Source organism: Myodes glareolus, chromosome 9 (genome assembly GCF_982192425.1).
Source record: "Myodes glareolus chromosome 9, mMyoGla1.1, whole genome shotgun sequence".
In the NCBI taxonomy this organism is placed as follows: domain Eukaryota; kingdom Metazoa; phylum Chordata; class Mammalia; order Rodentia; family Cricetidae; genus Myodes; species Myodes glareolus.
The window spans coordinates 20,193,787-20,209,932 of record NC_142034.1 but is presented as its reverse complement, the minus strand read 5'-3'; the positions used below and the strand labels follow the sequence as shown (position 1 = coordinate 20,209,932).

Sequence of the window (16,146 nt, the reverse complement as noted above, 5' to 3'; positions counted from 1 at the left end):
CAGGTGCAACTCCATTGTGTCCCAAAGTTGCAGTCCCATCCATTATGCCAGAGCTGGCGAGTAGGCAACTCTGCCCCAGTGACACCACCTTGGCATGTACTTAGGGAGATAGCCTCTTGCTCTCACCCCAACACAATGACCTAGCATGGAAGGGCCTCACCATCACATCGGCAACCTTTTACCCTCATTCTATCTGACTGGATACACCGTAAGGTGGAAAGCTTTTAAGACAGGGTCTCTGCCTGGCCAAGAACTCACGGTATAGACTCAGATGCACCTGCCTTCAACTCTCTCTCTAGCGCTGGGATTAAAGGTGTGTGCCATCATGCCTGGAGTGGCAGCCTTTTTTGGTTTGTTTGTTTTTGTTTTTTGAGACGGTTTCTCTGTAGTTTTGGAGCATGTCCTGGAACTAACTCTTGTAGACTAGGCTGGCCTCGAACTCACAGAGATCCACCTGCCTCTGCCTCCAAGTGCTGGGATTAAAGGCATGTGCCACCACTGCCTGGCTCTTTTTTTTTTTTTTTTTTTGAGACAGAATTTTGCTATGCATTCCTGGTTGACCTGGTACTTGAGGCAATCCTCCTGCCTCAGTTTTCCAAGTGCTGGAATAACGAGTGTGGACGACTAACTGGGGACCCCCAAATACACACACATACCCTGAGACACCGCAGTCACGGCAGTGCACAGAAGGTCATCTTTAGACGGGATAAACAAGGCTGCCTGGCCCGGAGAGCCTGATTACTCAGGGCCAAGCTACAACAAACATCAAGGAGATACAACGAAAGGGGCAGCTGTCAGATTTGGTCTTGAACTTGGCGGTGGATGAGTGCTGACTGTGGGAAGGGGAACAGCAGGAGTCGAAATGTGGGGTAGCCTGGATGACTGGGTTGGGAGGGAAGGCACTTGGCTCAGTCTCCTGTCCCCACCCATGCAAGAGCTGGCTGTTCCTCGCCTTTCAGTGGCCCAGAGGCTGTTCCTGGTTGAGCCTTCGGAAGAAGCTTTTGCCAAACTCGTATGTGCTGATCATGATGGCACAGGAGGGAGTGGCCTTGATGATCCTTGGGAGGAAACCTGTGATGGGAGGTCAGACCTTGGTTAGGGGTCTAGGTCCCTTCCCATTCACACATAAGAACATGGATGTACATAGAACACGTGCACACAGACAGGCACCCACCTGCAAAGAGTCCCCTGGTGCCCGATTCAGCTTGGATTCTCCGAAGCAGGAGCCAGGTGGAATCAACCCTTGGGGGCTTCACTGCAGATTCAAGGCCCAGGTCAGTAGTACCCAGTTTGGGCCCTGCCTGCCCTCTGCCGCGACTAGCCCCGGCTCACCTCTCATGGCCTCCACTGCTCCCAGTGCGATCTGTCGCTGGGTCTTCACCACATCGAAGGGTAGAGTAAGGGTGGCAGCCACCTGGTGGGATAGTGAGAGGGCTTGGCTTGACACCCAGGCACCGGCTAGGCACTTCCATAGCTCCTGGGAGGGACTAAGGCATCTCAAAGATGGCTGAGGAAAGTAACCAGGCTCCCTGGCAGGCACTGCTATGTGGGGACCTTCTGGGCATTCCTACTAACTCTCACTCAGGGTCCTGTAGAACACCCCTGGTGGCCTCACCCCCAACCCAGTCAACTCACCATTCCTGAGATGCCACCAGCCACAAAGCTGATGCCCAGAGATGTCTGGTCCTTTGGTCTTAGCCTGTTCAGCCAGCTCTTCACCAGCTCGTAGTTGAACCAGTACAGAGCTTGGGAAATAGACACACTCATTAAAGGTGGGGACAAAGGAGTGGGCTCCAGACTTCTCACCTCCCACCCACAGCCAGACCACCCCAGGGGCAGCCTTCCTGCCCTGTACCTCAGCAAAACCCCTCTCTGCCAAGTCCATATCACAAATAAGGACCCCAAGGCTCGGAGAAGTGACCATTAGTAACAAAGGAGGAACTTGGCTGGAGAGTCCTTGAACATTATCCAAGGGCTCTTTTACCCTATGCCCTAAACCCAAGTGCCTACCTGAGAAGGGCACATCTCGAAGGGCTGTGGGACCCCAGCCCAGCCACAGTGAGCGCCAGCCCCCCTGGGCCACCGAAGCTTGAACACAGGTAGCCAGCTCCCGGTATGACACGTGCTGAGCCTGTAGCTTGGTCCGCACAAGCTCCAAGGGGCTGATCACTGTCACAGTGCCCACTACGGTTGGTAAGATAGTGGAAGGTTAGGTCACAGATGCCAGGCATTGAGACCCAGTTCTGGCCCTGGGGTCTGAAGGTTTGGAACATCCCCCACCCCCAGGCTGGCTGAGGCTGGTGCTGGGACCCAGGAGGGACAGAGGAAGATCAAAGGTCAAGGCTGTGCTCACTGCGGGCAAGGGCACCAGCCACCATGGGTGCGTAGAGATCAGAGGTCAAGGATTGAGCACACAGGAAAGCCTTGAGTTGGTCGTAGGCAGTGAAGTAGACGGCAGTAGCTGGCACAGTCATCACCCTGGGAGCATGAAGAGGCAGAAAGTCACCTAAGGGCTCCCAGTCCTTTCAAGCACTCCCTCCCTCACCCTGCCAAGAGGATTCAAGGGAAGGAAACACCTCACACTGGGGTACTCACAGGGTGGCTGGGAGGCCGCTCCACAGGGTCCTAGTGCCCTCATGCCTCACGATCTTCACAAAGGCATCCTGACCAAGCCAGCACCGGCCCAGGGGAAAGATGGACAGAGCAAGGTCCATCGTCTGTGATGGACTGGCTTAGGCCTGGCCCGATGCCCTCAGCCTCTGCCCATAGTCCTGAGTCCTGAGAAGAGCTAGTTAGCCCCTCAGGCTTCCATAGATGCAACTCCCCATATGATTCTAGGGGGGCTCCTACTCACCCATTAAAACCTAAGTACCAGAGCGCTGGACTAGCATGCATTAGCATATTAAGGTCATGGTTTTGACTCTCAGCATCAGGACCAGAAGCCCTTCTGGGAGAATTCCAGGCAAGCCCTTCCTACACCTGCAGCCTAACCAAACCTAGTCCCTCAGGTACACGGTGGCTCCTTACCAAGGTGCCAGTGAATCGGGTAGGATCCTGAAACCAGGTGGCACAGCGAGTGCCGTTGGGGCACAGGTACAGGGGCTCCAGGACACCATTGCAGTAGAGGAGGCACTTCCCTGGGGATTGTAGAGTAGAGGGTGCTGGAGAAAGGGGGCGGGCATTAGGGCAGCAGGGCCTGGAACCTAGCTGGGTGGCAGAGCTGGTGGATAGTCCTGTATAGGACAGAAGGCTGGCTAATGTGACCTAAAAGTACTAGTACTAGGTACTAGTCAATGACCAAGGGCACCCACCCAAGGGACACTGGGACATGACTTCCCTGGACCCTTCAGGGCTTCTGTGGCTTGGGGCACTCACATTTGGTGTAAGAGAGACTCCAGAATCTGGAAGGAGGTGTCAATTCTGAAATACAAGTCATCCACGGTGATCAGGAATGTCCCCCACACGGGGATCCCATCTCAGGAAGATCCACCCTCAGTCTGACTCCAGGTTCAGGTACTCACCGTTGGCTACTGAGGGCCTCTGAGACTGAAGGCGGACCTTCACCACATCCAGGGGTGTCACTGGGGAAGGAAGAAGGTCCGAAGGCTCCTCAGGTACCCCACTCACCCTCTTCATCAGGACCCAAACTACCTCCAACCTCCAGCCCGCATCAACTCCCAGCTACCCGCGCCCCATCTCCCTAGGGCTTACTGAAGAGGGAGGTGACCACAGCCCCAGCTCCTGAGGCCACCATTTGCTGAAGGGGGCTAATGCCCCCAGGATCCTGATCATCCATCTTGGAGGTTCAATCCTGAAAAACAACCGCGGTCAAATGGCGTTTACCTCCTGACAAGACCGGCCTGGGGAGGGACAAGTACGTGGAAAGGTACACCGGGACTTCACCACAGCGCACTCGGGGCTCATCCAGAGCCTGCCTTTATAACCTCGGAAATTTGTAATGGTCTTCACTTTGTCAAAGGGGAAACTAAGGCTCAAGACGTGCGGTGACCTTCAAGGTTACGTCACTAGTTTGGAGAGAAGCTACAACAGCCGTTGGCCCTGGCCATTTCCCCAGCCACATGCTTCCTATGCACCTCCGGACTTCAGAGGCCAAAATACCAAAACACCTGGGCCTTGCCCCTCCACCCAACATCTATCGGGGCGGCCACATGAGCGCTCTGGACGAGGAGAGGTGGAGCTGGGCATCAAGAGAAACGTGTAAACAAATCTGGTGATAGAAGAGAGGAAGGTCCATATTGCCTCTCGAGATTGCTGGCCCTCCCCCACACTGCCGGCCCAGGCTAGACCGACCAGGCCGGGAGGCCTGTTGGGAGGCCACTCTCTGTCTCCTCTCTCTCTTAAATACAAGCCGCGGGCTCAACCGAGACGGAAGCCGAGACCCGGTAACAAACCCGCTCTCCGAGATCCGGTCGCACTCCATGCCCAGGCCCTGGCAAGGGGCGCCTGACGAGGCCCACCGCTTCCCCGAGCCTCGACTGGGGTTCCCGGGGACCCTCGGAGAACCCACTCCAGTTCCGGCCCGCCCACCTGGCTCTGAGCCGGTGCTTGCGCCGCGCCGCGCCAGGGGCCTGGCGGGCCCATAGCGGCTCCGCGGCCGGTGCAGGGTCCGCGCGCGCCCGCTTCGCACAGCAGCCGCCTTGGAGAGTGGCGGAGCTGACCCCGCCCCCAGAGGCGCTAAGCTCCGCCCCGCGGGCCGACTGGCCGCGCGCACGGAGTGCAGCGGGACCCGCCCCCTCCCACCCGAGTCCCGCCCTTGCGCCGCGGCCCCGTGGGCGGGTCCCCGCCGCCCCGCGCTTCCCGCAGCCCGCAGGTCAAGGTCGCCGACTGCACGGCGCGTGCACCCGGCTGCGGTAACTCTACCCCGCCCGCGCCCCGCAGGAGCGCTGCCCGGGGAGTCCGGACCTGCGCTCGGTGGGACTTTGCAGACCGCGTGGGTACTGCTGCTCCGAGCCCTCTCTAAGGCAGTGGCCTCGAGGGTCGGTTCTTCAAGGTCATCAGAGCGTGGAGCAGCAGCGGCAAACTTTTCGCCCACTGAGCCGCGTAGCGGGAGTGGACAGTTTATGGCAGGAATTACCTTCCTTTTCATTTATGGATGATGAAACGAGGTTGCAACCCCAGAACGCTTTATATGGGGCAGGGCAGTCTTGTTAGCTGAGTTACCTCCTGGGCCAGGCATGGGGCCTGGGCAGTTTTACAGGACCACTTCTGCCTCCGGGGACACCCCGCCCCGTAAAAGCGTGGAACAGTAAAGAAAAACAGTGTTTCGCGACTGGTCTCAAACTCTTAACGGCCTTTAAAAGTCAAAACTTTCTTTGCTTTGCTTTCCTGAGATGATTTATGTAACCTTGGCTGGTCAGTGTAGGCCAGAATGGCCTCAACCAAAACTTTTCGTAGTAGGTTATTGTTGACATAGGCGCCTCCATTTTCGGACTATAAAACACTCAAAGTTAAAACTTGAGCTTCTGCCTTCCCAGGTGCTGGGTAGGCTAGCATCAGCGCTGTTTCCGCACCAGCTCAGCGCCCGCCTCGCCTTTAAGACTTTGACACTAGCGTGGTGCTCCTAACGCGACCACGCGGTGTGAGCCTGCACCTTTAAGAAGAATGGGCCGCGGCTGCGACGTCACTACCTTCTCCGCCCCTCGGGCCCCAACTGGTCGCGCACGGCGCTGGAGCCGCCCAGCCAGCCCGGCTAGCACGTGGATTCCAAGGGGCCAACCATAACTTTTCCCTGAGAAAAACCCTTGCGGCTTTTCCGTAGCTCGGAACCTCCAGCTTTTTGGGCGGAGTGAGAGCAAGCGGGTGGTTAGGAAAGCAGCCAATGATCAAAAGTCCCCGGTAATCGGTTGGTGGAGAGGCTGAGGCGGGAGGAGTCACAGGGTAAGGGTCGAGAGTACCCTGGGCGACATAGTAGAGATTCCTTGTCCTTCGCTGTCTCGTTTCACCCCAAACGTGGTTTCAAAGTGACACAAAAGTCATTTCACAAACAGTCGGTTTAGTTGGGAACCCAACCCCCGCTAAGGTCCTTTCAACCTCAAAGTTAATGATTTATCAAGTTTCAGAGCAGAGATTATTTTCCTATACTGTAAAGGAGAAAATAATCTCTCTCTCTCTCTCTCTCTCTCTCTCTCTCTCTCTCTCTCTCCTTCTCTCTCTCTCTCATTTATGATTTGGAGGTTTTGTTTTCTCTTGGTTTTGAAACAGGGTCTCATGGAGTTCAGGCTAACCCCAAACCCCATGTTTAGCCTAGGATGACCTTGAACTGAACCTTCTGCCTTGCAGATGCCGGGATTACAGGCATGAGCAACCATTGACCAGCTGTGGTTAATATTTTCTCTACCCCATGCTCCTGAGTTTACAGATGGAAAAAGAGTCCCCTGAAGTCATTCAAAAGAACCAGCTGTCCTGGAGGTCACTCTGCCCCAGCAACACCGCCCACATACCTCAAGTTACTGGCCTGTAATGTCCGAGGCTGTCTGCAGCCTGGAGTGGTTGTGCATGGGTGAGCAAGCATCGGAGTTTTTCCCATAGGGCTGACAAACTGGGACAAGAACCTTTACACAGCTGTGAAACAGCAAAGCCCTCGTTAGACACGCTGGCTAGAACCGCAAGCCTGGAGGCCTGAGGAGGCGGTGACTACTGACCTGCCTGACTGAGTGGGCCACTCTGTGTCTAGTGGGGCCCTAGCGGCAGCACGTGACCACCAAACGGATGAAAAGACCCAAACAATCCCTGCGCACTGAGAGGATTGGGAAACCGTGTCAAGTCCTGTCTAGCCAGGAGCCCTGGGACAAACGTGAAGACCCCTGCAGACTGCATCCCCCAAGGCCTATGGAGACATTTACGGTGGAGGCAGTACTCAGACTCCAGTGTCGAGACTCCACCAGCATCCCTACGTCACCTCTTTGTCTAGTGGAACCTTCCAGAGGCCAAGTGCCAGAGCTTCTGCTCAGCCACTGCATTCTGCCCCACCCTCCAAGGAGAAATCCAAATCCCAGGCCCAGGGAGGGCTACATGTAACAGGTGACCAGTGGAATGGAAGGGAGAGGAGGGGAGGAAGAGCCGTAGAGAAATAGAGGAAAGTGGGCCAGCGTTGTGGTGGTGTCCTGTGACGCGGAGAATGGTGGACTTGACCACCTGTTTATTTATTTCGGTGATTTTGTTTTATTTTGGTTTTCTTTTTTTTTAAATTCATCTATTTATTTTACATTCCAGCCACAGACCTCACCCCCCCAATCTTCCTCTCTCAATCTTTCCCCGCCATTCCTCATGATTTGGGTTTTCAAGACAGACTTTCTCTGTGTAGCCCTGGCTATCTCAGAACACGCTTTGTAAGATCAGGCTGGCCTCGAACTCACAGAAATCCGCCTGCTTCTGCCTCCCGAGATTTCCTGGGATTAAAGGTGTGCCCCAAGACTGCCAGAATATTTTATCTATTTTAATTTTGAGAAAGAGAGGAGGGAACTTATTATGTAAACCAGACTAACCTAAAAGTCACTATGTAGACCAGGCTGGTCTTGAACTTTCAGAGTTCCATCTGCCTCTGCCTCCTGAATGCTTGAATTAAAAGTGTACACCACCATGCCCCCCCCCCAAAGAATGGTTTTGTTTTGAAATTTAAGTTGAATTTAAGACTACAACTCAGTGTTAGCATATGGACTTAGCACTTGCAAGGTCCTGGACTCAGTCCTCAGCACTAGTAAACAAACAAGCAAAAAATGTGACTATCTAGCTTAGCCCTACTGGCAACAGCCTCCCTGGCTTTCTCCTCTCCTACTTGGTGGCTTGGGTAGCAGCGGTGGTTGTGTCTGAATCCCAGCACTTCATTTGAGAGACCCTGAGTGTGGCCTGAAGCCCTTCCACACCCAGCCTCCGTTCTGGCTTCCAGAACTCTGACTGCTAGAGTGGATTTGTAACTGTCTAGTGTGTGAAGCAGTTTAGGGACGTATAATAGCTGTCGATAGTCTCACGGCCTAAACCCTGACCTGCCAGGACACTCCTAAGAAATCCTTCTAGGCAATCGATTTCATAAGAAAAACAAACAAACAAACAAAAAAACCTGATAGATAGTTGGTCTTCCTCATTGAAGCCTTGTTTGCAACAGCTCCAAACTATGATAGAGAATTGCTAAGTGCCTTTCGTCCAGTGATCAACCTCGCACATTAAAGGCGATCAGAGATCTGTAGCCTAATGTAAAACAATCTCAAAGGTCAGATGCCTGGGCTGGGAACGCAACTCAGAAGTAGAATGCTTCCCAGCATCAAAACCAAAAAGCTGAACTGCAGGATCCTGGACGCTTGCACGTAGCAGGACCGCCACTGCCCCCTAGGGGACACTTTTGAAATATATGAAGTTAGTGCCACTTTAGATCATCAAAAAATGAAAGTTTTGAAATGCCCTGTAAACAGTCTGATACAAAATGAAATTTAAACAAACAAACAAAAACCCACATCTCTAAGTTTTTCCTTTTTTTAAGGCAATCACACGGGTGAGAAACTTGTTCACAATTACCAGACCTAGCTGACAGCTTCATCCCAACATTTTCCGTGTATGATGTATGTGTGTGTGCAGGTGTGTGCGTGGAGACCAGGGCCGAACAAGGATAGCATTCCTCAAGTACTGTCTATTTTTTTTTTTTTTGAGATAGGGTATCTAACTAATCCAGAGCTTGCTAAAGTAGTCTAGGCTAACCAGCCAATGACCCTATAAAGGCATGTCATAATAATGCTCAGCTTTGTAGTGGGCCTGGGGATCCAACCTGGGTACCTATGTTTGCAAAGCAAATACTTTATCAGCGGGGCTAGCACCCCTACGCTCACATTTTTTTTTAAAGTTTATTTTGTCTGCATGGATATGTATGCACCAGACTACAAAGGCCAGAGGAGGGCTTCTGATTCTCCTGGGACCAGAGTTAGAGACAACTGTGGGCCGCTGTGTGGGTGCTGGGATTTGATCTCAGGTCCTCTGCAACAGCAACAAATGTTTTTAACTACTGATACAACTTCCTAGTGTCCCCAATTCTTTAATATTTTTTTTTCAGTGTGGGAGAGATGGCTCAATGGTTAAGAGCACTGGCTGCTCTTTCAGAAGACCGGGGTTCAATTCCTAACACCAAGAATGCCCACATCTGTAACCCCAGTCCCAGGGGATCTGACACCCTCTTCTGACCTCTGTGGGCAGTGCACACCTGTGCTGCAGAGGCAAAACACCCACACACATAAATAAAATAAATGTTTTAATTATAATAAAATGTTTGCTAATCATTGAATTTTCCAGGAAGAAAATCACTATGGATTCTAAGAAAACTGTGGTTTATCTTTCTCCTTTATATTACAGCTTAAACTTTACCCTGTCTCCTAGGTGTTAGGTGTAGGAAGACTATAGGACTTATGCCCTTCATGAACTCCCAGAACTTGCTCAGTAGCTGAGGCTGGCCTTGAACTCCTGAACCTCCTCTTCCTCCCAGCCTGAGCTCTGGGACAGTAGGCACATATTGCCCTGCCTAGCACTTCACTGCTGAATGTTAAAGGAGAGCTAGGGAACAGGTATTATCAGAAACAGGATTTGGAGACTGGGGTGGGGCAGGCCTCACCCTCTTGCACAGTTCCCACTGCCTCTGGGAACCGAGAGTCCGGTTTAGCAGAGTTTGTGTGGAGATTTTATCATGTTTTTAGCAGTTCCTTTCCCAAGGGCATTCTGCTGTCACAAACAAGGCCTCTTGAACAAGTCTGGGGAAGGAGTGGGGTGGGAAGGTGTAAATTATCCATGGGCCAAGAAACAGGAACAGTAACTGTGTACCTACCACAAAGGTTTGTGTTGAAGAGTCAAGGAGGGCTTAGGGAAAGGCGACTGTGTTGGAAACCACAGTGAGTATTAGCAGGGCATAGGCCTTGTTCTGATCGTTTCTAGCCGCTTTGGCTTTGAGGTTTGTTTTGATTTGTATCTTTTGGGACACGGTCTGGTCTCAAAAGAGCCCAGGTGGCCACTGATTTTGAACTCCAAATCCTCCTGCCTCTACCTCCCACATGCTAGGATTACAGGTGTAACTATCACTCCTAGTTTATGAAGTGCTGGGTTCAAACCCTGGGTTTCCTATATGCTAGGCAAGCACTTACTAAGTTACAGCCTTAGCCTGTTTTTGGTTTGTTTGTAGAGACAGAGCCTTGCTATGTAGACTAAGTATCCTTTTGTTTTGTTTTTTGTTTTTTGTTTTTTTCAATATAGGGCTTTGCTGTAGTTTTAGAGCCTGTCCTGGAACTAGCTCTTGTAGACCAGGCTGGCCTCGAACTCACAGAGATCCGCTTGCCTCTGCCTCCTGAGTGGTGGGATTAAAGGCATGTGCAACCACCGCCCAGCCCTAGACTAAGTATCCTTAAATCCTCCTGAATCACTGGGTGTTGGTGGTGCACACCTTTAAGAGGGCAGATCTATGCGAGTTCAAAGCCAGTCTGGTCTACAGAGAGAGTTCCAGCATAGGACACAGGGCTACACAGAGAAGCCCTGTCTAAAAAAGCAACAAAACCTCTCAAGTGCTAGCATGTACATACACTGAGCTAAGAAGCCTGCACCCTTCCTGGCCGGTGGCAGAAAGTCTAGAGGACAGGTATCTCTAATTGGTTGGCTAAACCTACAGTAGCTTGATCTTTGAGCTTTTCTTCCTCTCCCCGCTAGCTTGAACCCAGGACCTTGTGTGTGCTAGGCAGGAGCTCCATCGCGGGGCTGCAGAAGCCAGGTTTCTTCAGCTTCAGGATCAAACAGTGACATTCCTGAGACTTGCTTCCTTCTTGGGGTGCTGAAGTCTCAGTGGAGAAAGGTAGTTTGTCAGCTAGGTGCTGGTGGCGCACATCCCAGCACTTGGGAGGCAGACACAGGTGATCTCTGTGAGTTCGAGGTCAGCCTGGTCTACAGAGCAAGTTCCAGGACAGTTTCCAAAGCTACACAGAGAAACCCTGTCTTTGGGGTGGGGGGGGGGGAGAGAAAGAAAATGTCGGAGACCAGCTTTGACAAGGATACCATTTACCAGGGTAGGGGCATGGCATGGGGATTAGAAAAATAAGGAAAGAGACACAAGTAAAAATAATAAAACAGAAACAGGATGGTATCGGGAAGAAGTTCCAGTGAGCACTGAAAATTGCCCACGTTTAACTTCCATTTGCTTAAATACCCCGACCCCAAAAGGTAGGAGTCAGATAAAAAAAAAACTGCATTAAGATGGTACAAGGAGTGCTGGAGAGATGGCTCAGCGGTTGAGAGCATTGCCTGCTCTTCCAAAGGTCCTGAGTTCAATTCCCAGCAACCACATGGTGGCTCACAACCATCTGTAATGAGGTCTGGTGCCCTCTTCTGGCCTGCAGGCATACACACAGACAGAATAATTTATACATTAAAAAAAAAAAAAAGATGGTACAAGGAATGAACAGACCAGTTGAAAGATTACGGGCTACACTTTGAGTTAAACATTCTGTTGCCAGAACAAGACTAGCAACACTCACACCCTAGACCAAAACATTCTGTAGGCAAACCACGCCCTGGGTGGAATCCATAGTTATCTCCCTAAGAGAGTAGGAGCCTAGTTGGATTCTTAGTCTTTTGTTTGAGGGAGAAACAGATCTACTGTATATGTAATAATTTATTTATTACATATACAGTGTTCTGCTTGCATGTATACTTGCATTACAGATGGTTGCAAGCCACAATGTGGTTGCTGGGAATTGAACTCAAGGCCTCTGGAAGAACAGCCAGTGCTCTTAACCTCTGAGCCATCTCTCCAGCCCTCTACTTCTTTTTTTAAATTTCTCTCTCTCTCTCTCTCTCTCTCTCTCTCTCTCTCTCTCTCTCTCTCTCTCTCTTTTTCTTTTTTCATTTGTTTATTTGGTTTTTCAAGACAGAGTTTCCCTGTAACTTTGGAACCTGTCCTAGAACACACTCTGTAGATCTGGCTGGCCTCGAACTCATAGAGATCCACTTGTCTCTCTGCCTCCTGAGTGCTGGGATTAAAAGCATGTATCACCACCACCACCTGGCTCAGATCTACTTCTTAATACCTGAAATACCAGGTCTGGATATCAGCCATACTTGAACTGTTGACAATAACCTTGAAGGAGCAGAAGTTCCAACTCTCTGACCTTTAGTCAAGATAGAATGGACCCATACCTATGGGCCCTGTCAAGAGAAAGAAAAAAGAAAGGTGCTTTGTGACCCGGAAAGGTGCCTTGTGTGGGCAGCTGCTGGTCTCATCCCTCCATCCCTGCAGCCTTCGCTCCTCTGCTCCTTTCTGGGCTCCTGGTGAGGATGCTGAGTCTGGGAAGGGTGGCTTCCCAGGCTGCAGACAGATCATAAAGTTAGTCACAGGAACCCTTTGATGTCAAAAAAAAAAAAAGACCTCTCTGCTTTGAATGTGCCATTTTACAAGCGATCTTCACATCCATTATCCCATTTGGACTTCACATGACTGTGGGCAGGGTGTGCCAAGGTTGCTGTGCCCATTCCAAAGAGGAGGAAACCGAGTTCCTGGCAAGTTAAGGAGGAAACTGAGTTCCTGGCAAGTTAAGTGGTGCTGTGCAGCGATTTTCCATGTGCTGAAATGTTCTGGAGGCTCCTAAGACTCAGGAAGGGAAGATCTAAAGTAAGCCTACTTAAGCCTCAGGAAGTCCCTGAAATTTACCAGAATCACAGTCCTCCCAACCAAGATTATATAAGCAGCGGAGGGGAGAAGACCGGAGGGCAGAGCAGAGGAAAGGGGAGGAGGACAGGGAAGGAGAGATTCTGACCAGCCCAGCTACCTTTGGCCCATCCAGAGAGGCTAGGGTGTTCAGTTCCGTGAGTCATCACCATGCTGGGGCAGGCTTCGAATGCAGCTGAGTCACCCATGCCCCTGTCAGCAGCTCCAACCAACTCATCGGTTCACCAAGGTGTGCCTTGGTGGTGTTAGTGTAACTTGTCATGAGTTCCCTCTCCCGGGGGAGGAGCCGTTTCTTTATGTCTCTTCAGGAATAGTGTCCCACAATACAAATGATGCCTGGACGGTGTTGACAGGACCAAAGATGAGTCTGAGAAGAGTGGTCGCATAGCCCCTGCAATGGGTACTGAAGCATCCCCAGGGGAAATTTCGACGAGGCCCCCTCTCCCTGTGTGCTCTGGGACGGCGTACCTCCTTGTAGTGGTGGTCATATGCCCGCTGTGGTGGGCGATAAGACATGCAGCCAACGCTGAGCTAAGGATGAAATATCTGTGGAAGGAATCCAAGGATGGCCATCAACCCTCTGCTTGGTATGGGGTGACCTCCTTGATGAGTAGGGTCTACCTCATGAATCCAGGGATGTCCCCCAAACAGTTGACAGAGTAAAGAATGTATTACAGTCCCCAAAAGTAGCACACCCAGGAGGTGGTGGTAAACGGGCTGTGATGGCAGCTGTGTGGCCCCTGCTACAGGTGTGAGACATTTCAGCTGAGGCCCAGATGTCTCCCCACAAGAGAGGAGTTACCACAGAAGGAGGCCATGCCGCTGTTAGCTTCTACATCAGCCTCTTCTATGTAAAATAAAGAAAACGGTGATGATGGAGATATTGAGGCATTGGCCAACTTACAGCCAGGGACTAAAGGTGAAGAGAATACTTCTTAGATATTAAAGACCCTTCACTGGGATCCGAAAAGTTGGAACTGGTGGGAAGAGTCAGACGATGAGGAAGAGGGAGAGAAGGGTAAAGGTGATTTACAGTCCTGTCCAACGCACAATACACAGAGAACAAGATCCTGTCCCAGCCTGGGACTGATGCAAGAGACAATGGGAGCCCAGAGTTCTGTCTCTCTCCTGCTTGAATTGGAAGACTGTGAAACAAGCAACAAACGAGTCGGTTGCAGCCTGGCTCATGAAGCTGTCGAGTATGGAATTTCCTAGTTAGGAATTTTACTGCTCAGACAAAATACCATGGCCAAAGCAAGTTAGAGGGGAAAGGATTTATCTGGCTTACACTTCCATGTTGTTGTTCGTCATCGAGGGAAGTCTGGAGGCCGGAACCTGGAAGCAGGAGCTGAGGCAGAGGCCATGGAGGGTGCTGCTTACTGACTTTTCATTATGACTTGCTCAGTCCGCTTTCTTTCTTTCTTTTTTTTTTAAGACTTATTTATTTAGGGGCTGGAGAGATAGCTCAGTGGTTAAGAGCACTGCCTGCTCTTCCAAAGGTCCTGAGTTCAATTCCCAGCAACCACATGGTGGCTCACAACCATCTGTAATGAGGTCTGGCGCCCTCTTCTGGCCTGCAGACATACACACAGACAGAATATTGTATACATAATAAATAAATAAATATTTAAAAAGAAGAAAAAAAAGATTTATTTATTTATTATGTATACAACATTCTGCCTCCATGTATGCTTCCCTCCTCTCAGATGATTTTAGCTTGTGTCAAGTTGACATAAAACTAGCCAGCACAGGGCTGGAGCGGTGGCTCAGAGGTTAAGAGCACTGACTGCTCTTCCAGAAGATCTGAGTTCAATTCCCAGCAACCACATGGTGGCTTACAACCATCTGTAATGAGATCTGTTGCCCTCTTCTGACCTGCAGGCATACATGCAGGCAGAACACTGTATACATAATAAATAAATAAGTCTTAAGAAAAAAGAAAAAAAAAACTAGCCAGCACAGATGGGCTTAATCTGAGTGCACTGAGAATGGAGAACTGTTTGTCCTTGAGACAAAATCTGCATAGTCTGAGCAAAGTCAGTTCTTGACAGACTAGCTCATAGGAGTCATGTGGGATGTTTGCTTATGGCCTGCCGAAGCCATAAATATCAGGCCCTGAGGGCTGGTAAAGGAAGGCCGGTGTTCTTAGGAGAATTAGATACAAGAGAAGAAGTGCTTGGTGCCCAGATCTCTGAGCCTGGTGGCTCCGTGGTTACAGGAGAATTTTTTAAAACCGGCTGATAAAAACCTTTAATCCTAGCAGCCAGGAGACAACTTTAAAACGTAATCAGCAGCTCACTAAAGATGTTAAGCCTGTCCTGGTGGGTGGGAAATCCCTGGAGTATTTGGTGCACAGTACCCTGGGGAAGGGCGGCAATGACAGATTTTTAACCCAGGCTTGGGCCCCTTCAGCAGTCTGGTATGGCTAAATGAAAGGCAAGGGCTTCAGTGTTGGCTGGGAGTCTGTCTGAAAAAGGGAACCGGCTCCAGCAGCAGGCGTGACAGTTCTAGTGAGGGCTTTGGGCCTGAGCCAGACTAACTGGGCAAGCTGGCCCTGCTGACATCATCAGAGTGGCCATGTAGCAACAGCAGTACCCCAGGACTACGAGGCCGGAGGGCCCAAGGGAGACGTCCATAGATTCTGAAGGTAGTATCTCCCAACCACACCACTGTACCCAAGGTTACTCTTTTAATGGAAGAATTCATACAAGTGATAAAATCTCTCTCTCTCTCTCTCTCTCTCTCTCTCTCTCTCTCTCTCTCTCTTTTTGAGATGGGATTTCTCTGTGTAGCCTTGGCTGTCCTGGAACTTGCTCTGTAAACCAGGCTGGCCTCGAACTCAGAGAGATCCGCCTGCCTAACCTCTCAAGTGCTGGGAGTAAAGGAGTGTGCCACCACTGCCTGGCACAGCAATACACAGTACAAACATCACACAACAGGTATAACAGTGGCGCTAAGTGTTTTGCAGCAGCATTCCTGATTGGATTTAAGGCTGGCCCCACAGGAAGAAATCCGTGTCTGGTGATGTTAGTCAGGACAAAACCCTGTGTCTGGGGAGGCCCAGTGGGAAAAGAGTTGTTCCTCTTTTGTTAAACGGATGTGGTGTGCCTGGCAAACTGCCTTTGACACATTTGTGTTTAATGCCTGTAGATCATTATTGCTGCCAGCCTCAGTCAGAGGAAAACTTTTTTTTTTTTAATTTTTAAAATTACATGGCGTGTGTGTACCAGAGAAACACTTTCGACAGTAGTTTTTCTTCTACTACGTTGGTCCTGGGGATGAAACTCAGGTCATCAGGCTTAATAGTAAGGACATTTACCCCCTGCACCAAGTCACTGGCCTCTGGGAAACTTTTTTTTTTTTTGTATAAAGTGTACCCCAGAGCCTTGTAACCACTGGTCACTGGTGCGGTCCCTGAAAACAAGGGACTGTTACTCAGGGGCTGG

The 16,146-nt window shown here is 50.7% G+C and overlaps 1 protein-coding gene and 1 long non-coding RNA gene across 5 annotated transcripts; one reads left to right on the top strand and one right to left on the bottom strand.

Moving 5' to 3' along the window:
* Positions 1 to 671: 671 nt before the first annotated feature.
* On the bottom strand, positions 672 to 4,685 carry Slc25a39 (solute carrier family 25 member 39). Of its 4 annotated transcripts, none has more exons than XM_087909929.1 (12): positions 4,549 to 4,685; positions 3,712 to 3,811; positions 3,522 to 3,581; positions 3,376 to 3,420; positions 3,028 to 3,161; positions 2,596 to 2,663; positions 2,354 to 2,478; positions 2,011 to 2,184; positions 1,636 to 1,745; positions 1,333 to 1,414; positions 1,175 to 1,255; positions 672 to 1,071 (listed from the first exon to the last, which is right to left on the bottom strand). In XM_087909929.1, the coding sequence occupies exons 2-12, from the start codon at positions 3,794 to 3,796 to the stop codon at positions 956 to 958; spliced, it is 1,080 nt and encodes a 359-aa protein (XP_087766055.1). In that variant the 5' UTR covers positions 3,797 to 3,811; positions 4,549 to 4,685; the 3' UTR covers positions 672 to 955. The 4 variants fall into 4 exon arrangements, with proteins under 4 accessions (XP_087766055.1, XP_087766058.1, XP_087766056.1 ...); XM_087909932.1 differs by having other exon boundaries at positions 3,028 to 3,137; XM_087909930.1 differs by lacking the exon at positions 4,549 to 4,685 and adding an exon at positions 4,413 to 4,539.
* A 177-nt stretch (positions 4,686 to 4,862) lies between these two features.
* Positions 4,863 to 9,285, top strand: LOC146893315 (uncharacterized). The gene is made up of 3 exons (XR_015003843.2): positions 4,863 to 5,898; positions 6,301 to 7,041; positions 9,059 to 9,285. It is a non-coding gene; the product is annotated as an uncharacterized LOC146893315 (long non-coding RNA).
* The last annotated feature ends 6,861 nt before the right edge of the window (positions 9,286 to 16,146 follow it).